Genomic DNA, 23,607 nt, shown 5'->3' with positions numbered 1-23,607 from the left:
TGACCGTGGCTGACGAGGGCTCTGGCTCGCTGACCGTGGCTGACGAGGGCTCGCTGGCTGTGGAAGGTGTGGAGTAGCGAGCAGAAGCTTCTGCCCTCCTCCTCCTTCGGGCTGACGAGGTTGAGCGCGCTGGCGCAGGAGCAGAGGAAGCTGGGCACACCGGCTCTGGAGCGGACCAAGCTGGCGACGCTGGTTCGTGGATTAAGGCAGGCGTGGAGGTTGGCTTGCTGGCAGGTGGGGCAGGCGCGAAAGGACGAGCCATGGACGACTGGAGGGTCACCACTGCGGGAGGAGAGGCAGGGTCCTCCTCAACAACGCCCACAGTGAGTGACGAGCCGCAGACCAGCAAAGTCTCTGCCACGAATTCCAGGAGAGTCCAGCCGCGTCGCCGGTGGCAACCGCTCCTTAGCTTAACTGTTCAGATTGCCCCTGAAGAAAGCCACCAGGGAGGAGTCTGGGAAGTCCGCGACACTCACCAGCTCGAGGAAGTCGCGGATGTGGTCCTCCACAGGACGGTCCTCTTGTTTCAGGCAGAGGAGTCTGAAGTTCGCCTGTAGTACTGCTGGATCCATATGCGGTCGATCGTTCTGTTATGTTTGAGCAGCGAGGCAGACGAGGAGAGAGGATCCAAATGCAGTTTAGACTTTTATTAAATGAACAAACGAATAAACAAAGGAAAAACCCACAAGGGGAAAATAAACTTAAACAGAGAACCAGGGCAAACATAAACGGAGAACTAGGGCAGCAAACATTCATGCACATACATCAAACAACGATCGACAAGGACTGAACAAGAAACCAGGGTTTAAATACAAGAGGAACAAACAAGGGAATGAGGGACACCTGGAAGAAACAATCAAGGGAACACCAATCATAATAACAAACTACAAAGGTCTACAAAAAACCAAACAGGAACCAGGAAACAGGGGCTAAACTAAACTTCAACATAAGAGCACAACAACAAAAGACACCAATGAACATGACAGAAACCAAACAGGAAACAGGAACCAGGAAACAAGGACTAAACTGAACTTCAAAATAAAAGCACGAAGACAAAAGACACCAATGAACATGACATAACTGACATATTGATGATTATAATCTTTAATCTTGTGTTATTCATGTCATTTTTACTAATAATGGTAACTATTCAGGATAAAACACCTCATGTTTACTATCATTTAAATTCTTTCTGCATTTCAGGAATGTTTATGTTAATAATTTTTGGATATATTCAGTTGTATCCAAGATATAAAAGTTCATGATTAAACATGCACTATTATGAGCGGGAAGTTTGCAAGAATCCTCCACACAAAGGATTGTAAATCAACTGAAAAGGACAGACCAGTTGACCATGTGACTCTGAAAAGCCACTTCTGATTGGCTCAAGACACCTTTGGGGTGCAGACAATTTCAGTTCAAAAGTTTCCTACAAAGGAAGAAATTTTTGGTGTTGGCTGTCGTGGCTTGGAGCCTCTGTGTCATGTAGAGTCCAAGAAAACTCTGGACCTGAAGTCCCAAGGAATTTACTGAAAAATGTGTGCAGTGTGGCAGGGCACATTATCCTGGTGAAATAGGCCACTGCCATATGGGAATACCATTGCCATGAAGGGGTGTACCTGGTCTGCAATGATGTTTAGGTAGTTAGCACATCAAATTGACATCCACAGACCCAGGGTTTCCCAGCAGAACAATGCCTAGACCATCACGCTCCCTCCACCGGCTTGTCGTCTTCCCACAGTGCATCCTGGTTTCATCACTTTCACAGGTAAACAGCACACATGTACACGGTTGACTACGTTATGTAAAAGAAAATTGGACTTATCGGACCAGGCGACCACTGCTCCAAGGTCAAATTACAGATGCTCACATGCCCATTGGAGTCACGTAAACATTTAAAAAAACTAAATCAATTTTTGGTGTGACAACTCTATGCCTTTAAAACAGCACCAATTCTCCTTGGTATACATGCACACAGTTTTTCCAAAGTTGTTAGCAGATAAGTTGTTTCAAGCATCTTGGAAAACTTGCCACAGTTCTATGTATTTAGGCTCAATTGCTTTCATCTCTTCATGTCGTCATAACTAGACTGGACTACTGTAACTCTCTCATTGCAGACCTCCCTGCATGTGCAATTAGACCTCTCCAAATGATCCAGAATGCAGCAGCACGTCTGGTCTTTAATGAACCAAAGAGAGCACATGTTACACCACTCTTTGTCTCTATCCACTGGCTGCCTGTTGATGCACGTACTAAATTCAAGGCCCTGATGCTGGCATACAAAACAGTCACTGGGTCTGCTCCAGCATACCTAAAAACATTTATGCAGAACTACACGCCCACCAGAAGCCTGCGGTCGGCTAAGGAACGTCACCTTGTCGTACCAAAACAAAGAGGCACCAAAACACTTTCAGTTTCATCATACCACATTGACATTCCCAACTCCATCCGTGAAGCTGACTCACTCTCTGTCTTTAAAAAACTACTTAAATCACATCTTTTCCATGATCACTTAACCAGCCACTAAAAAAACAAAAACATTCTTGTTGCACTTTAATCTGTTTTGAATACTGTTCTGATGCCAGTGAAACATTGTATTATGGCACTTTTCATACCACTGTCTCCTTAAGATGATTTGCTTATGTTTTCCTCTTTTGAAAGTCACTTTGGATAAAAGCGTCTTCCAAATGAATAAATGTAAATGTAATTCCAGATTGATTCAATGATGTTGAGTTGAGATTCAGGTTCTGTCAGGGCCATATCCATCTGTTGATTGACTACTTGTTCTACTATATTCTATTTGCAAAAGGAATGTTTGTAAATCTAAAATGTATATTTCTTATTGACACTAAAGCATATACAGAAATGAAACATACAGCATATTGTGCCTAAAACTTCTGCACAGTACTAGGTTTTAAAGTTTTTTTTTTTAAAGCCTTCAGAGGATGTAAGTCTCTTTTAACAAACACATATGAAGCCTTGTCTTTCTGTTTAAATAGAAATAGTGTGACTATTTTGGTCTGTGACTGTGAACAAAATGGCATAATAGAAATATGCTGCACAGGATAAACAGAGCAAACTCTGCTCTGCAGTGACATCCTGCTCCACATAGAAGAAGAAAAAATAATAAAAAATAAATAGAAAATACCATGTCACTGAAATGTTTCTGGAGGCATAATTCACCTAAATACAATATCTGCGAAAACATGTTAAACAATTCAACTACCTCTAAGTGTAAGAGTTTAAACAGATTGAATATAAATTTAAGTATACATTTTTGCACTTACCATAACAAGATGTAGGGCAAAGTGAAGCCACAAAACGGTTTTCATTCTGGAATTTCACATTTCTTTTTTTGACATTCCATTCCTGATTTGCTATGACAGCTATGAAAGCTGTTGTTCAAAAGGGAACACCTCTATTTGTATCCAATTAAAAACTGAGAAAGAATCCAGACGTAGTGCCATGTTTTCAGCCACCACTGCATTTGGTGGATGTACTTCATTTACAAAACTTCTCAAAACTGCAAAAACTCATCATAAAAAGAAAGGGCAATGTTACATCTCAAGATGAAGAAGCTATATTTATTATCATATCTTTTCCTTTTTGCTTGTCTTTTTGTCATACAAAATATACATTTTGTAAATTTAAAAAAATGCAACAGGAAGGCTAAAATCTCAAAACAAAGTTCATAATTCAAAGTACAATTAATGAGTATTTACACAACAGAAAATGTGCCATGTAGGTGTAATTATTATTATATTAATGTACAATAACATTGGTTAAAAAAGAGGTAGGGTCAACAGCTTCATTTCAGATGATCAGATCAAACAGGAACTATGTCATTATGACACAACAATGTTCACTGTAATTAAACTGAATGCATGTCTCACTCAGCATCAGCATCAGCATAATATAGGTGTCAAACATAATGGAAGCTTGACAGAAAAAACATAAGGCAATGGCAAAAAATAGTAATCACTGAACAGTCATTCATATGTGAGTCACATAGAACATGAGTAAGGACTGGTAAAGGAGAGAAACTGAGAAGTGCTGCCAATACTAATTGTGGAAAAATAAAGAGAGGAAACGACTGTGCAAGAAAGAGTGACCGGCACTGAGGTCTAAGTGGTTTTTAAGGCACCATCAGCAGCTGTATGCAGACAAAATACTAGGACATCTATAACCAACTCCACAAAATAACTTTTTAACTATTCTCAAGAACATTCTTCCAATTGCTTTTTTATGCAGCATTAACGTCAGGTACAGGCTGATTAAAAAAAATAGGATGAGAACACAATCTGAACACAAAATCCTTAACACCTGATTTTGTTTTGGAAAAATGCTTAATTGCATTGATAATCTTTTATGTGCACCTGTGATTCAATTTAAAGTCAAAATCTATTTAAAGAACATTAAAACCCTAAAATAAAGTTAGACAGAGAGTGATTCCAAAAACAAAATAGTAAATGTATGCATTTGCAGAGTTTCCTTCATTTTCAATGTACTAAAGGAAATAGAACCACTGCCAAAACCCGGACTTTTGCATACTCATGAAACATATTTATGTTAAACAAAGCACTTACAAATATTTTTGGCATCACATAACAATGAGAAACTATTAATTTGAGGAAAAAATTTAAACAATCCAGTGACCCAATGCAAAAATTTAGGGGTCACCTCAAAGGTCTAAAAGTCAGATTTGATATCAAAAGATAGAGTTAAATCACAACACTGTGATCTGCAGTTCTAAGAATGACTGCTAGTGTTTTTGTGAACAAGTCAGTGGTTGGTCAGTAGGGGGCAGTGATGAGGACAGTGTGCATATTATGTGCGCTAATGCACACCATTCATGATGCGTTTTTGGTGAATATCCAGAGTAGTGTCATCATCTTGGTTGTGCTGGGCAGGGGTTATGTCCTCCTCCCAAAGCTGAGCAGCTTTACGGATTTCATCCAGAGTGTATTCCTGCAGTATGCTCCCATTTTCAAACACAGTGACCAACATGTCCTACAAGAGAAGATCAGATGATAGATAGTACTGATGATTACTCACCAACAAACTGGCACTGGCACGACAGATGATATTCAAATGCAGTAATTTCCATCATTTAACAAATTCAAAACAATTCAATAAGGAAAATTCAATACAAGTTCAATCGACAGCATTTGTGGCATAATATTGATTACCACAAAAAATTATTTCGATTAGTCCCAAAAAATCTGGGTTCCAGTGAGGCACTGAATGGGACCAATCAGTAAACATCAAAATACTCACTATTTCAAAAGTAACCCTAAACGACTTTAAAAATGCTTTACAGCTCAAATAATACATGCGTTTTAACAGAAGAATTACTGTAAGTGCTTTTATAAAATTATAAGCTTCACATTTCTGCCTTGAACCCCTCCAAAAATAGGCCCCATTCAGTTTGATTGTAAGAGCCTCACAGTAAACTTCTATTAAATGTTTTGTTTTTATTTAAATGGAAAAATACTCTGAGCTTTTTGGTTGGTCTCTACAGAATTCTTATTGTGTTTTTTTTTTTAATCATTTTGATGTCTTTATGATTATTCTAAAAAATAGCAAAAATAAAGAATGAGTAGGTATGTCCAAACTTTTGCCTGGTAGTGCACCTGCAATAGGATATAAGGATTTCACCACTGGATATGGAGGGTTGTAGATTTAAATGGCAGATTCAAACACTACAAGCACTGATATGCGCCACATTCCTTTATGCTATTAAGATGGACACCTTACATCAAGTAAATTACATATTAAGATTAGCAGCCAGATGTTACACAGAATAGAGACACAGTTTACCTCTTCTGGTTTGCCGGCTCCTCTTTCCACCGTCTCTATGAAGCCATCTGAGTTTCTTCTCAGAGAGAGTCGACCACGCTTGGATCCTTTAGATGGGTCGGTCACTGGCTGCTTATAAACATCCATCTATTGGGTGAATACAGGTAAAGTGTACAATATATTGTGTATTATATAATTTGAGATTACACTGATGTAGGTATCTGGATTATACTGAACTTTAAATCATGCCATTGACAAATTATAAGAAAGTGTCTCCCTTTACCTGTATTCACACTAGAATCACAAACACAGAGACACCAATAAACCGTTTACGCTTCTGATTTTGTTTCTCAAGTATTTGGATAATAGTTAGCCTGTTTTACATGACTTTTCTGATTACAAATAGGATTTTTGGAAAGAATAAAAATCAAACTCACGCCTTTGCCGTTAGTCTCCACATAGCTGCACTTGAAAGCACAGTTTAGTGTGTCTCTGTTGATTTTCTGCAGGAGAGCGCTTCCACAACCGAAGAACACATTCTCTACACTCCAGCCCTCATCGCTAAGTTTCTCCAGAATCTGCGCAACCAAAAAACAATACTGATCAAAATATAATCACTCTTTACCTGCTGTGATCAATAATATTGTTTATAAGGGAACAGTTAGTCATAAATAGTAGATCACTATTTAGTGGTACCACTTTACAATAAGGTGCCGTTCGTTAACATTAGTGAATGCATTAGGTATCATGAACTAACAATGAAAAATATATTTGTTGCAGCATTTATGAATCGTTGTTAATGTTAGTCAATAAAAATACAATTGTTCATTGTTATTTCAATGTGCATTAACTAATGTTAACATATACAACTTTAATAAAAAATTAATATATATATATATATATATATATATATATATATATATATATATAGAAATTATTAACATTAACCAAGATTAATAAATGCTATAAAACTATTGTTCATTGTTACACTTAATGAGCACTTTATTAGGAACACCTGTACACCTACTTATTGATGCAATTATCTAATTAGCCAATCATGTGGCATCAGTGCAATGCATAAAATCATGCAGATATGGGTCAGGAGCTTCAGTTAATGTTCATATCAACCACCAGAATGGGGAAAAAATGTGGCTGGTTTGAGTATTTCTGTAACTGTTGATTCCCTGGGATTTTCACGCACAACAGTATATATATATATATATATATTTTGATAGGCCCTCTCCTAAACTGTTGCCACACAGCTGAAAGCACACAATTTTCTAGAATGTCACTGTATGCCATTGCATTTGTTTAAGATTTTCCTTCATTGGAATTAAGGGCCTAGTCAAACTCGTTAGAGGTATCCACACCCTTTCTGTACTTCTTGCATTTCCAGTTAAACAAAACTAGCAATTATTTTTCTTTAATGTCACTATCTTGTTTTATGGTTTAGTTTACCTCATTAATCGAGTTCAGATCAATGCCATCCCCCTGGATAATGCGCAGGTATGGTGGGAGCACCTTGTAACCCACTGAGTTCAGAGAACTGCCAAAACACTCCTCCAAAATCCTTAGAACCTAAAATAAAGAAAGATAAAGACAAATGAGAGCGCAAGAAATAGAGTTATTCAATCTGAATTCCTTAATTAGTTTCAGCATAGCAACAAACTAATCTGAAAGCGATGCTATGCCACAGTATATGAAAAGAAAATCCATATCAAGGAGCCCTGGTCTCAAACAGGAATCAAAGCAACAGATGCAATCCAAATCCTTCAAGCCCTGTCAGCCACAAAGTAGTAGTGTTGGAGAATCATTCAAGCAAACCTTGTTTGAGTTCTAAGTCTTTACTTCACTATATAAAGCTCAATCACTGAAAAAGCTGCCTTAAGGTTTGTATCAAACAGCTCTAGACTTCAGTTATCTGGTATAGTAATACACACCTCAAGGAGGGTCTCAGCAGGGTCCCCGGAGTCCGGACGGATAATGAGAGTTGAATCCTCGCTCCTCTCCATCACCTTCTCTTTCAGCTTGTTCCCCCAGATGTGCTTACAAGCCTTAAAAATGTCATAGCTGTCGCTAACCACAGCTACAGGCCCAGAGGGGAACTGGTCCAGCAGACACTCAAATGCCTCCTTCTCTCTGCTCCTGCCCCAGGAGATGATGGTGCTACAGAAACATCAAAAATCAAAGAGTAACCAACTGTGGATGTGCATGAGAAATCGATTAGTCGAGTATCCATTTTGTGCATTTTTTCAAGCTTTCTTTTTGTTTATTATACTTTTTTGTGCTTTATTATCATGCACCAACACACTGATGTAATGATTGATGTATGCAGTCATGAAATCAGAGACCCTCTTCTCGAAATCCGAACACAAGTGGTCAAAAGAGATGCATAATAACAGGTGCAAATGGCGATGGCGCCATTTAATACGCATCTTAATACCAAGGATTAAACAGGCCACACACACACTCATAGAGTTACTCAAAACGGATGTACAAGGTTAAATTGATTTTCTTCTTTCTTTTTGTGTCAAAATGACTGACAGCATTTGGAAATATCCATCAGTTTAAAAGGATCGGAAATGATGAAGAATTATCGGTTAACACAATCCCTGGTGAAGTCAAGGTGACCCTCAAGGTGTGCTTTCAGGCGCATCCAAGAGTGGCAATATTTTATTATATTTGCAAGCATTCAACTTGAACTGGATCTGCTTTTATGGTGGAAATAATATACACGTGGTCTTATTGTGAAACGATAAAAGTGTGATAGTCCTTATATAGACAATTGTATAGAGTTTTTTTATGTGCATTACCCTAATGGAGGCATTCTTTTTAAATTAGTTTCTATGTAAGCTCCGGTTGATTGCATGTTTTTTTAATTGTTATTTTTAAATCATGATGTTTTTATTAAAGCATAGTGTTAATTTAAGTTTATTAAAGAAAAGTATGGGTTAATAAAGTTTGCTTATTTTGAAAAGGTGACGTAGAAGTATCATACTCACTATTTATAACTTACGGTACACTTTCAAATAATTGATTGCATGTTTTTAGAGTCCTCAACTACAAAAATTACTGGAAATACCATTCCCTTCAATGCAAGTAAGAATTGCTTAAAACACTAATTAGTGACCTGGAATTTCCGTACACTCCAACTCACTTTATTTAGATTGCAGGTGTACTGCGCTGATGTACTAAAAATGAATGGTTTAACTTTGCTAATTGACCATTGAAAAAGATCATTTGCAGCAAATGAGTCATTTACATCTAATGACAGATTGAGTTATAAAAAGCAGAGAGTGATTAATTTGTTCTGGATGATTGAGACCTGGAATATTGTTATGGGTACAAAAACCTTAATCTGAATTTAAGGAGAATTACATCATAGAAGTATTGTGATTTTAAATAACGAGTGCAGAGCTATATTGATGAAAGTGCAAAACAAACAGACAAAAGGCCCAACAGCTGCAAAATGAGCGTGTAGCTACTAATAGAACAAATTAGGACTAACAGAACAAATGCAAATTAGATTTGGATTGCCTGAAGGGAATACCAGTGCTTGCAAAGTAGAAATAAAATGGTGTTCAAGTTTAAGGTAAAATGGTAGAGAAAAGTGGTCAAATAGTAGTAAAACTCAGATCAAGACAGATATTGATCGTAATATCTAATATAGATAAATAGACAAAGGCAGCTTTTGTGCCTTTGCGGGCTTAAAATAAATGGAACATTCACAATTCATTATGTAAATAAGGACCAACTGCAATTCAGTATGGAAATATTAAGATGTAATATCTGTATCAATAAATCAAAATGGAAGATAGTCAAACTTTGATCTTAAATTTCTTAACAAGTATGGCTTTACACCCACAAAAATAGATACATATAGCACCTAAGGCTAGAATGATCTGCAAATCAAAGTTTGAACAAAGTATGTACATTAAGCAGTTTGAGATGAATTAATTGCAGATATTTAATACTTAGGGTTAGGGGTTTAGAAAAAACCTAATCAAAATGTTCATGGTATAAGAACAGCTTTAAATCAGAACACAGTCAACTTAGAATTTAACTAGTTATTTTTAACCAATTAAAAAAGTGCCCATTATGCATGTATGTGCTTTACCTGTGCTCTGCAGCAGGGATGGAGAATCCAGCCATAGGGCAGCCATAGTATCGCTGTGTCATGAGTACACCAGCTACTGTGTCTGTGCCGCTAAAATTCACCAGGTGAGCAGCTCCGCCAAGTGCTGCTGACTAGTATGTAAAGAGTGAGAAAGAACAAGAGAGAATTGCCTCAAAAACAGTAGTCATACAGTCATTGAACCTAAATGGCAAATCCATAGCTCCTGAAGTCTTTATTTAACAGTAACACAAAATATCAATGCATTTCCTGCACTCCATTTAGATTTTCACTCCATTAGACAATTCACATTAGTGGTATAATGATCCTGTTTTTTTTTTTTTGTGTAACTGAATAAAGGATAGTGGCTTTTAAGAAGCAAATCAAATGACCTTTGAAGTCACATGTGTCCATTCAAATGGGCAAAGAGCCATTTTATATATTCCCCTGATTTAAAGCTGAGTCTGTGTCTCAGATCATTCATTGCAGGGTCACAGTAATCGGGGGAATTGCTCTTTAGAGGTACTAGTCTGGGGAAAGCTGTTGCTCTGAAAAGCAAACATGTTTGATTCCAAGAAAAAATCTGAGATAGGAAAAGGGCTGTCAATACGTCTTTCTCCATTACAAGGTGAATATCTTTGTGTGGGTAATTTGTAGAGTCTATATCATTAATCTTTAATCGAAGAACTGATGAGATCTGGGCTTCATATTAAACCAGGGAAATTAGAACTGTATCAAACCCCTGTTGTTTTATGCAGAGAGGCTGTATTCTGTCACTGTAATTGCAGCAAGGGCCTAGGGATCACCTCCAGTAATTGTAGTACATTATCAGCGGCACAGCTCTACACATCATGATGATTAATTGATGGAGTGTTTATATGTTTTTGGCTGATCACACACACGCACACACACACACACACACACACACACACACACGCTCCAAAACTGATCCACATGCATAAAACCATAGCATGTTCAACAACTTTCATAATGTTATTCATGATGTTATATTTTGTTATCATATGAAATCACACTTCCATTCTTAAATCTAGGCATACAGCCAAAATACTGACAAGTACTAAGCACACTCTGAGACACGGGTTCTGGTCCTATACAAGGAACCAGGAAGTAATTTCCAAGAGGTGGCACTTATGCTCTAAAATGACCATTTTACGCCACTGACATTTAGGTTTAGGGTTGGGGTTTTGGTTGGGGTATAAAGAGAGGTTAAATTGGGATTTCGGAGGTGGGGAAACTCTATAATCAGCTTATGTTCGGACCATGGCGTGGTACAGAACCGGAATGCGCGTCTATACGGGATGCATGGTCTGGTGCCGCTCTAGAATATGTTGCCTCTTCCAGTGTCCGCAACTGACTAGAGTGAAGAATAATGAGCTTGAAATATTTTTGAACAACTACAAATCGCTAAACAGAGATGGAATGTGTAAAGAGGATCAAACAAAAACTGCATCGGATAATACAATAAATGGGATGGATTGACAAATAAGCATTTGTTTTCTTTTAACCCCTGGGTGTAAAGTTAATCAAATATAAATTCCTGTTGACTATTACATAATTTATAACAAAAATAAAACTTTTGAGCACACATGTGCACATAGGTTTAACAACACTTCCAGCTTGGGCCGCTGAAGGGCAGTCATTTGAATTTTGGTTAGCACAGACCCATTTCAGCAGCTGAACTTTCGAACTACCTCCACCGAATTCACAGTGTGATTAGTCTAATATGAAGATAGACCAGACCACAATTGAAAATGTCAGATTCAGCTGTGATCATTCACACTGTCATCCAATCAACAGAACTGTGTCATATGTGAGGGAAAATCAGATTTGGGTCATATTCAATTGCGGTATGAACATTGCCTAGAAGACAGTATGCTCACAAGCGAAGACCAGAAGGTAAGCATTTTCCAACCGCTTCATAAAGACTAAAACAGGATTCCATCTATCTCCATGTTTTACCCTGATCAGGAGAGAGTGATGATGGAGAGTGAGTGGGAACCCCAAGATTCAGAGACATTAAACTCTGCTTGGCATCATTAATCTCCTCTCGAAGCCATCATTAATCTAGTCAGCCATAACCTAAAAAATACACTATCAATATCCCACAGTCCCCAATGAAGATTCTGCAGTTCTGCACAGCATGGTTCACTGTTATCAGCTGCTAAGGAAGTAACGCTTCAGGCTTTTCTAGATCTCACACTGATTTTCCTTTCATTCCAATTCATCCAGTTGTTTCCAAAGAGCATTTCTTGTAATAGTTTTGCACATCATTTCCCGATAAATTCATGATTTGGAAACATCATAAAATCTCCAGTGATTAAATAGGCTTAAACAAACAATACCACAACATTACGATGACAATTTGCCAGGAAATTTCTCATACACCCAGATATAAAATCACCCTTGATTAGGATGACCAGATGGCCTGTTTTTAATGGCATAGTCCTATATTTGAGACTCTTTGGAAAAGAAAGCTTTATAGAAAGTATTAGGTATTAATTTAGATTTCCCGATTCAATTCAGATTCACAAGCTCACGATTCAATTCCAACTTGATATCGATTCATATGGGTATATTTTATTCAGTTATAATGTCTTTTGCTTACATGGAGGAAATTCTCTCCTAGCTAATCCTGTTATTTATACAGGAGTCCCTCAAACTAGGTACATTATGAAAATAGTAATTATATTTGATTAGTTTTTCCTAATTTTGGTCACATTTTAGCTTTTTAAAAATAAAAAATAAATGAATAAAATTCAATCAATAAATATGAGAAATATTTTTTTGCTACATGTTTATTGTTTAATTACATATTTGTACTTTTTACAGGTATTTACATTGATTTGTTGAACAAGTGTTAAAAACCGGTACAGTCTCTTTAAGAAAGCCAGCATTTCTGTAAAGTGCGTCTGTATATGAGCGCATGTTAACGAGAGACACTCTAACAGCTTTATCTCATATGTCCTACATGTGATTGGAATGAAATGTTTATTTTTTAAACAAATCCTGACTGTAAACAACAGAAAGGGTATTAAAAGAGACATTAATAAAAGACAAATGGGTTGCGCGGATCTCGTCTTTGGACACTCATTATAAAGAACAACCTTTACTCTGAAGTCAACAAGCAGTTAAAGGATCTCGCTGCTGAATACTGCACAACTATAGTACACAATCACAGGTAAGGGAAATCTAAACATTTTCCAGCCAGTTGCTAATATACCTTTTACTTGCAAAGCTCGAAATTTGGTTGCTAATGTGAGCAAATGCAATTTATTCTCATTGTAGTAGAGGGATGCGCATAGAGTAAGAGATCGATCTTGGGATTTAAGAATTGAAATCGAGATCATTCAAATGAAGAACGCAATGCATCGTAAAATGTGTTTTTACCCAGCCGTATAAATGGCAATTATATATATTCAAAACTTTTATATCATAGCTTTTGAACTAATGACCCATAAATAAAAGTCAAAGTTAATTTTCATTCTGTACCCTTATTCTTCTTAAAAATGTGGAGCTATCCAGAAAAGATTTGGAGCTACGGCTTCATCACACCAGGTCTAGAAACAACCCCAGTTATCACCTTGCATCCTCTACATTTGGACAATGTTTCTCTAGAGACTTGAAGGAATGAATAGCAAGTTCCCAATTTCATTACAGTAATACTGCTATACAATAATGCCAGATTACGGTTTACATTAGCTACAAAATCAAGTTCCAGAAGATGTGTTTTCTTACAGCCTTTGATATGATCTAAACCTTTGAGTTATTTTTTTATTGGATCTTAATTAAAAACATAAAATATTACTAATCGATCTGATCTCTGGGGTGTGGTCTATGAAAGCTGCGTCACCATCTCCAGTTTTAGATCAAGGCATACTTGTATAAAAGGTCACCACAGAGGGGTCGTGTCACACTTAATCAGTATCCAGTGGTCTCACGCTCACACACAGAAACACACAAAGGTCTCCTGCATTCAGCACGCCCAGCCAGACAGCAACAGACTCACAGCTTATCACAAGTCTCCCAACACCTGAACTCGCCACTGTGATATAGATGAATCCTGGCAGTGTTGACCTTTACATAGTGGACAGACTGATTCAAGAGCCAAACAGTCATCTTTACTAACACAACCCTTCAAATAGCATCACCCGATGACCCAAAACCCATCAGTGTGACAACCTCACTCACTTTAGCACCCCCAACATCTCGGCTTTTACCGGAGTTATATAGAAATTGAGAGCTGTCTGTATCATTTTCTTTTCTTATGCAAAAAAGGTCACATCTGATTAAATGGAATGGCCTAATCTCATAATGAATCTATTTTCCACTTTCACCAAAACATGTCAGATTTAATTTGCCTCAGAAGAACAGGTCTCCTTAAAAACCCACTGTCAGCTCATACTTTGATTTCAAAGCTCACTGCTTTTAATGGGTCTTCTTCGAAGTATGCCGTCAATGGCTATAAAAACGAGACATTCATATCATCGCATATAACTGTAATTTATAGGGCTGGGTAATATATAGATTTTTCGGTTCATTACGATCTTTGTTTGAATGATCTCGATATCAATTCTTAAATCCCAAGGTCGATCTTTCACTCTATATGGCAACCTTCTCTAAGGCAAGTAAATCACTCGCACAAACAACATATGCTATGCGATTAAAAATGTCTATGATTAGCCACTGGCTGGTAAATATTCAGATTTCACTCACCAGTGATTGAGAAGTATAGTGGAGAAGAAGTTATTAGCACAGAGGTCCTTTCACTGCATCAAAGTCTTTCTAACAAGTCAGTCCACTGTTGGCTATCGTTGGATCGCTCTCGGGAGGCTATTTCCAGTCATGTCAGTGCATATCCTATCCACTTGAATGGGTAAACACCGGAATCTCCAAAATGGTTTGTCAAGATTACGATCAAATGACATTTTTTAAATCAGCAATAACATCTGACAATAATGGAATCATAAATTGTGCATCTTTACCTCAGATAATGTTAAAAATGCCATTGTCCCGGCTTGTATATCTAATGCGCATGTGCGGTATCAAGTTGATTGACAGGTGATGTCTGTATCTAAAAGGTGATTTGTTCTTTAACTGTAAGGCGGGACTTCCTTTCTACATCCGTTGACCGATGGGCATTCCAATTTCTCCCATTTATTTTAATAGAAGTGGCCTGTCTTTGCTAAATAATCTCTGACTGCATTTTGAGGGTAAAAGCTTGGTTTGACTCGTTATGTGTGTCCAAAGACGAGATCCATGGATCCATATGTCATTGAATAATGTTTCTTTTAATACTCTTTTTATTTTCTTACAGTCAGTAGTTTATAAAAAAACATGGACGCACTAAAGAAATTACGCATGTCTTTTCCTGCATATGCGCTTACTGGCTGATGCTGGTAGTCTTAAAGAGACAGTACTGATTAAGCACTGTTTCTACATATTAATGTAAATACAAAAATATATCTGCAACATAATATATGCAATGTCAAGACAATAATTGATGGAATAGACAAAATGTGTCAAAAGCTAAAATGTGACCAATTTGATAAAAACCAATGATAAAATATTATTTGTAAATTCATATTTTCTTACTGTACCTAGAAGGGTTGTCTAGAAGGTTTCATTATAATTAAGAGCATTAGCTGCAAGATAATTTATTTTACATGTAAGCAAAATGGACATTTCATTTTGCTTACATATAAGAATCGAAAGCTTATGAAATGGAATTGAATTGGGAAATCTGTATCAATACCCAGCCCTAGTCATTTAAAAATCTTGAAACTCATAAGATTGTGTCTTTGTAAGTATAAAAATCACATAAAATCATACAAAAAATATATATTTTTTAAATATAACAGTCTTACAAAAAAGTAATATTGTGGCTGTAAAATCTTGGTACCATGACATATGCTATATTGCATGTTTAGTGTATTCATATACCATGGAATTTACATAATCAACTTTTTTTTAAATAATACAAATGGTATTACCATTATAGTAACATTGTGGTACTTGTTGGTGAGGGGAATGTTTTAAATATTGTACAAGAGTTACTAAATATGAGGAAGTGGAATTATTGATCCATCATACCTCTTGTGAGGACACCCCTCTGTAGCCGAAATCATGCAGCTTGATGTCCAGACCCTCCAGGTTCCCTGATGTGGCCTTCAGATGCTTGGCCAGAATCTTTTTGAACTCCCAGGAGATTGTTGCCACGGTGATTGGGTACCACATTTGAACCAGCATAGTCTGTGGGCACAGAGTGTACACACAGTCACATGTACGTCAGAGAGCAGACCAAATATGGCTCATGATTGCACTCAATTTCCATGGCACTGACAACAGAAAGCTCAATTTAATGACTATTTTACCCATTGATGTGTGGCCCTTTAAGGATGCAAGATAACACAACACAAGTAACATATCGAGTGATAGATATTTGTTTGCATGTTAAACAACACATGAATGATTACAAAAAATCAGAAAAGATTTGAAGAATTGTATATATTTATATTATCAGGATTTTTGATGGTCTTAACATCAAAACGTAAACAGATATGCACATAAGGCATGAACATATTGAATAAGCTGAGAATAATAATACAGCTGTTATATGCAAACAAAATTAGGCTAACAGACAAAATTCTAGGAGTGCTAAATGGGTTTAGGAGTGATCACACAGAAGCTCAATTGGGTTAAGATCTATAACACACTTTTTCAATTATCTGTCCAATGTCTGTGTTTCTTTGTCCACTCTAACCTTTTCTTTTTGATTTTCTGTTTCAAAAGTAGCTTTTTCTTTGCAATTCTTCCTATAAAGCCTGCACCCCTGAGTCTTCTCTTTACTGTTGTACATGAAACTGGTATTGAGCGGGTAGAATTCAATGAAGCCGTCAGCTGAGGTCATGTGAGGTGTCTATTTCTCAAACTAGAGACTGTATTTATTTATCCTCTTGTTTAGTTGTATTCGGCCTCCCACATCTCTTTCTGTCCTTGTTAGAGCCAGTTGTATTTTGTCTTTCAAGACTGTATTGTACATCTTTGTATGAAATATTCAGTTTTTTAGCAATTTCAAGCATTGTGTAGCCTTCATTCCTCATAACAATGATTGACTGATGGGTTTCTAGAGAAAGCTGTTTCTTGTTTTTTTTTTTACATAATAATGACCTTAAGATATGCCAGTCTATTGCATACTGTGACAACTCAAAAACAAACACAAAGACAATGTTAAGCTTAATTTAACTAACCAAATAGCTTTTAACTGTGCTTGATATAATGGCCAGTGATTTTCTAGTACCAAATTAGCAATTTAGCATGATTACTCAAGGATAAGGTGTTGGAGTGATTGCTGCTGGAAATGTGGCCTGTCTAGATTTGATCAGAAATTACTTTTTTCAAATAGTGATGGTTCTGTTTTTTACATCAGTAATGTCCTGACAAATCTTTGTGATAAGTTGAATGCCACTTTGGTGAATTCAAGTACCAATTTCCTTCCGAAACAGCAAAATCTGTACATTATTCCAAACTTTTGGCCACCAGTGTATATATTTATTAAATATGAATTGAAAAAGCAGCCAACAAGTTCCCAGCATGTATGGAAAGTCCATATCCATGGATCTTCAGACAGGCAGCAACACATATTTACAAGATGAAAAAATGTGAGGTTGCAAACTGCTGTTGCCTAGAGTCTGAAGGGCTGCAGGCCAGGTCAGTACTTAATGACCTCATGCCCTCACTGACCCCCACTGAATCACTCACAAACCTCAACATAATTGGTGAGCCAGAAGAAATCTGGATCCGTGTTCTCCACTGTGAAGAGAACGTTCCCTCTGGGAATAATCTTCCCCTCAGGAACCGCTTTGATACGGATTGGAAGGCGACCATCATATTTCTGACAACACAATTAGCAAAAGGAAGAAACCAGGTGGTTGTTATCATCCTATGCATTCATCTCTAGAACAAAGCAAGTAGACTTAAAAAACAACTTAACTTGGTGAAATATTTGCTTAAGAAAGTTTGACTTTGATAGGAACTCGTTATTGTACCTCTAAAACTTTCCGCCATCCCTCTTCATCGAACACTGACTGTTTAAAGTGCATCTGAAAAAAGGCTTTCGCCTCCTGTATCTTCTCCTCTGTGATGACTGGACCTGCAAGACATTTGTCATGAATATATGAGATCAGTGATTATATAATGAACAGAAACAAAAAATAGACTATCACTGTCTTGTGTTTTAGAGATCTGAACATTAAAGGTATATTCCGGGTTCAATACAAGTTACGTTCATTCAACAGCATTAGTGGCATAATGTTGATTTATACAAAAATGTATTATGACTTGCCAAACAATTTAGGTTACAGTGAGGCACATACAACAAAAGTGAATGGGGCCAATTTTTGGAGGGTTTAAAAGGCAGAAATGTGAAGCTTATAATTTTATAAAAGCACTTACAATAATTCTTCTATTAAAACTCATGTATTATTTGAGCTGTAAAGTTGTTTAAATAGTCATTTTTAAAGTCATTTTGGGGTTTATTGATATTACATTGTCATGGCAAGGAAGTTGTAAAATTGCATACAACTTTACACAGAAAAGGTTAAGAAGGTTTAGTGTGATTTTATCACACTAAAATCATGTTAACATGCATTGTTGATGTCTTATGGCTTTACTTTTGAAACAGTGAGTGTTTTAATGTTTAAAGATTGGCCCATTAACTTTCATTGCAAAAGTATTTTTGTGGTATTCAATATTATGCTACAAACGCTGTCGACTGAGCTTAACTTGTATTGAACCCGGAATATTCCTTTAAGCATGTGCTCTTTATAATTTACATTATTCTAAGCACAAGGCAGTTCAAACTGGCAGGCCAATATTAATACAGCAACAAGCACCTTTAGATAATGATTACACAAAGTTAGATCCTTGGGCTTCAAGTAGCACTCTCTCAGTGGTTACAAATGGCACCTCAAAGCTTGCAATTAATTCATTTCAGCAAAATGCTGTGCAATGCTATCTTTGTACTATTCCAAGTCAAAGGGGCAGCTTAAAAGGGAATTAACCTTATGTAACTGTTTGTCTGCAGTATGGTGGTTTTATGTATTTATTCTTAAGAATTTACTCTAACATAATGGATGGCTTCTGTTCATGGTCACTCGCTTTAAATATAAAAATAGCCAAATATAGGCTTAGACTTACATGGAAAAATATGGTGTTAAATCTTAAGCCTTACATTTTTAAAGTCTTGGAGCTTGATTTGAAAATCAACTGTCCTTGAAAGTAAACTAAAATCTGTTTTGGAAAAAGTGTTCCATTGCCCAACGTTAGTGATGTTATGTTAAAAAATGTGCTTGCCTTGTCGATGCCAAAAAACACACAAACACAAAAACAAACAGTATGTCAATGTTAGCCAAGTGGGGCTTCACAAAGGTTTGTGAAATAGGTTGCTGCACAATAATAAAAGTAACAGGACTTACCTGCTAGATATTTCTTCAGAAGATACTGGAGGCCAAAAAACACCACCTCACTGAACTGCGCCCCCTTTTTATGCCGGCACTCAAAATAGGAGTATACCTTACTGACATTAGGTGGGTATTGCTTGTAATGGGTAATCTGAAAAGGAGAGAGGAAGCTTTATTAGCACAATTGAATAAACTAGGCAATTATAAACTACACGGATATAGCAAAGTGACAGCTGGGGAGGGGTGAAACAGCACCTTGCTTTAGGAGTACAAACCTGTTATTATATTTTCGTAGATACAAATTCAATAATAAATAGCGACTACCCTTCGGTGCACTGTAGCATAAACAAAATGTACAAACACTGCCTTGAACCTGATAACGGATACTTTTGTCATGTCATTCATGGGGGGTATAATCAAAGGAGAACAATATGTATTTCCATTAGTTCTATTTCTGCTACTTTAAGGGAATCGTTCACCCAAAAATTAAACAAATAAATAAAAACATTCTCTCTTCATTTACTCAACCTATGACTTCCATGGAACACAAAAGAAGATTGACTGATGATAAAATTCTGTCTAACATCTAATTTTGTGTTCTACAGAAGAAAGTTATACAGGTTTGTAACAACACAAGGGTGAGTAAATGATGACAATATTCGTATATATACACATTTTTAAGTGGTTTGTGAGGAATAGATGGACATCAATGACTTCACCCACTGGTTTACTTGGTTTCCACTCCATACCACATTAGCCAAAACCTGATTTACCCGCAAAGCTGGCCACTTGTTACTTATTTAGATCTATAAAGGAAGAATTTCAATGGGTCACTAGAGGAATGTTGAATGCATTGTTCTGTTCCATGTGGTTGACATCAAAACTCTTTTGATATAATAAAAGTAATGCTACAGTTAAATAAAATAAAAAACACAAAAATACTGGTTTAGGAAGTCCCATGGGAACCTAAATGTAGATGTTTTCATGCATATTAATAGTTTTCCACTTTCCCACTTGCTGAGGTAAAGTTTTAAAAATCTACGACAAGAGCGCAAACTAAAAAGTATTTGAAGTTTACATAACAATAATACACTGACTGACCAAATTTTCTTTGCATACTCTAATATTGGGACCACCTTTAGCTTTGATTATGGCACGCATTCATCGTGGCATTATTTTGACAACCTTATGCAACGTCACAACATTTATTTCCATCCAGAGTTGCATTAATATTTGGCCGAGATCTTGTATTGTTGACAGGAGACTCCTTAACCACTCTTTCACATTTTGAGCCGATGAATCTTGGCATTGTCATCCTGGAATATACCCGTGCCATCAGGGAAGAAAAAATCCATTGATTGGAAAACCTAGTTATTCATTACATTCAAGTAGTCAGTTGACTTGATTTTATTGCCACAGAACTTTGCTGAGCCTAGACCTGACCAATTGAAGCAACCCAAGATCATAACAATGCTTCCAGAGGCTTGTACAGTTGGCACTATGCATGACGGGTGCATCGCTTCATGCGCCTCCCTTCTTACCCTGACAGGCCCATCACTTTTGAATAGGGTAAATCTGGACTCATTAGACCACATGACCCTTATCCATTGCTCCACAGTCCAATCTTTATACTCCCTAGCAAAATAAATTCATTTTTTTCAGATTAGTCTCACTAACAAGTGCCTTTCCTGTGGACACAAGAGCTGTTTAGTTCCAACCCTGTAAGTTTTAACCACATTGTGTGTGTGGAAATGCACTGAATATCACTATTAAACATAGCTGTGACTTATACTGTAATTTTTTATGATGTGACAACACCAAGTGTTTTAGTAATCTCTGATCACGATCATTCAAGATTTTTTTCGACCACATTTTTTTTCCACAAATGTAACGGTTCACCACTATCCTTCCCAAGTTTTAAAAATGCATTGGATAATTCTAGATCCAATTCCAGTGATTTCAGAAAATCTCCTTAGTTGATTATTTTGCTTGATGCATGCCAATAATTTACCCCTTCTGAAACACAGTAACAATGAGAAGCTACACACTGCATCAGTTAGAGTTAAAAGAATTGTTGCCAGCTGAAACTTTTAATCACTGCAATAATGATCCAATCATAGGCTCTTAAGTATCTACTCATTTAAATCCAAATGGCGACTTGTATGTTGTGATTATATCAGCACATGGGTCTCTTGAAAGATTTATCTCTAATCCAAATAAAGCTTTTGTTGAAGACATTTATTGAACCTCAGCCTTAGAGATCCAATCATGTGGAAAAACAGTGGTTTCCAATGCTCTGCAAATCCTGCAATACTATCCTACTAGCCTTCATTTTGTAAACTATTTAACAAATCATAATTTTTATTTTATAATTAGCATTTTAATTAGCAGTTGGACAATGGGACACTTCTAGCATATTAGTTTTGTCTTAAGCAGTTGTGCATTTATATCTTTTAACTATTTTATATATTTTTAACTGTGATTTCCTGTTAGTAACAACAGAAACAGATCAAATGCAGTTACTGGGGTAGGACATTTATGCATCAGCTGCAGCATAATTCATTTTTTAGCTGAACACTCTCAGAAACCAATCACTGCTTTGCTAAACATAATAAAGCTTTATGAACATCTATACGAATATTCTATATGATCATTAATGTTTTGTTTAATTGTTTATATTATTTGTACTGTACATTGTTTATATTGCAATTGTTATTTTGAGAGAGAGAGAGAGAGAGAGAGAGAGAGAGAGAGAGAGAGAGAGAGAGAGAGAATTACGAGTAGAATGACTGACTCCCTGCACGTACTTGGCGAAGCTACACGAGGTCACGGTTTCATACAGCATAAGCCCCGCCCCCAGCATTCGATAAATGAGGCATCATCACAACAACAAGAAGAATTCTCATTTATCGCAGTTCTCATATATCTGTAGGTTATTGCGGACCATGTTTTCATTTATATTCCAACGCACGAGGTGGAAGTTGGCTTTATCCGCACATACATGTCATGGCTTAACCAATAATGCTAGTGTCAGAAAGGCGAAAGTATGTTATGCGTTCATTGTGCTTCTGTTGTTGGACAAGGTCTAGGGCACGCAAGATGATTCTTACCTTATAAGAGTCCGTCGCTAGTAAAAAATTGTAATCCTGAACTGCCATCATCAAGGACAAATGAAAAACCAAACAGAGAAGCTCCGCTCTGGTTATTAGGTGATACGAACCGCGTGACACCGGGTCGGGGAATCGGTCTCAGTCACCTTCTTTTTAATACCTTTCGGGTATGCCTGGAGCAAATGTAGTGAAATACGACCACCTCAGTATCTTGTGTATATAAGAGTGCGCACGGATGGGTCGCATCGTACACTATCGGACACAGCGGGGTGGGAAGGGGGAGGAGTCAGAGCAGACGTTTCAAAATACGCGAGCTCACGTTCAATGACGAAAAATGGGGCGGAGATATACACATATGAAGTGCCTCAACGCTCTGAAACTTAAAAAGCACTGTGCAGCCTGTTGCTTTGAACGGCCAAAGTTTCGTTTTCTTGTAAAAGGTATTGAACTATGGACTACTGAGGATATCACTTCAAGAAGTCCCTTATGTAATACAAATGCTTTCAGTTTTGCTTTCAGATTCAGCGTTTGCAGCTTATCTGTCTTCACTTACATAAAACGTATTTTATATTAAGACTAGGAAGAGATTTAATACGACATGAAAATGGTTGATAATAATAACAACGTGACGAAAGAGATACATCCTTTAAATAGGAATTACTTCAGGATATCAGTCCAATTATAACACTGTTTAACTTTTTTTTTTTTTTTTTTGGTTCCTGGGTAAGGGTTATTTCCTAATTGCTTATGCCTCAAAAGTATAGAAAATGGCTATTATTCCCCACAAACTTTGCTTCTGTGACCAGGACAGTGATATTTTGAAATGTACCTATTTCCAATTATAAAAATGGGCTAATTTAGTCTTTTCGTTCACATAAAGTCTGAAAAAACAACATATGAATCCAAATGAACATGTATTTATACTAAAGTAATACAAAAATGACTAAAAAAAGAATCAGCCCCCAAATGTAGTCTCCCATCATGTTCTCGTTATACTGTCCTTGATGGACAGTTCAAAATCCAGTATATCCTGATAGAAGTGCTTGCCTTGCTCCTCCAATATGCTCCCATGTTCTCCTTGAATTTATCAAGATGAGAATCAAGG

General features: G+C 36.8%; 1 protein-coding gene across 1 annotated transcript; it reads right to left on the bottom strand.

The window, feature by feature from the left end:
• Nucleotides 1-3,570: 3,570 nt before the first annotated feature.
• Nucleotides 3,571-22,764, bottom strand: LOC127625625 (nicotinamide phosphoribosyltransferase-like). The gene is made up of 11 exons (XM_052100912.1): nt 22,503-22,764; nt 19,408-19,543; nt 17,980-18,083; nt 17,697-17,825; nt 16,025-16,183; nt 9,917-10,047; nt 7,740-7,965; nt 7,258-7,377; nt 6,237-6,377; nt 5,821-5,946; nt 3,571-5,010 (listed from the first exon to the last, which is right to left on the bottom strand). The coding sequence occupies exons 1-11, from the start codon at nt 22,551-22,553 to the stop codon at nt 4,837-4,839; spliced, it is 1,497 nt and encodes a 498-aa protein (XP_051956872.1). The 5' UTR covers nt 22,554-22,764; the 3' UTR covers nt 3,571-4,836.
• Nucleotides 22,765-23,607: the final 843 nt, after the last annotated feature.

The sequence above is a fragment of the Xyrauchen texanus genome, chromosome 32, assembly GCF_025860055.1.
Source record: "Xyrauchen texanus isolate HMW12.3.18 chromosome 32, RBS_HiC_50CHRs, whole genome shotgun sequence".
In the NCBI taxonomy this organism is placed as follows: Eukaryota; Metazoa; Chordata; class Actinopteri; order Cypriniformes; family Catostomidae; genus Xyrauchen; species Xyrauchen texanus.
Note: the sequence above shows the minus strand (reverse complement) of the source record. Positions and strands in the feature narration are given on the sequence as shown.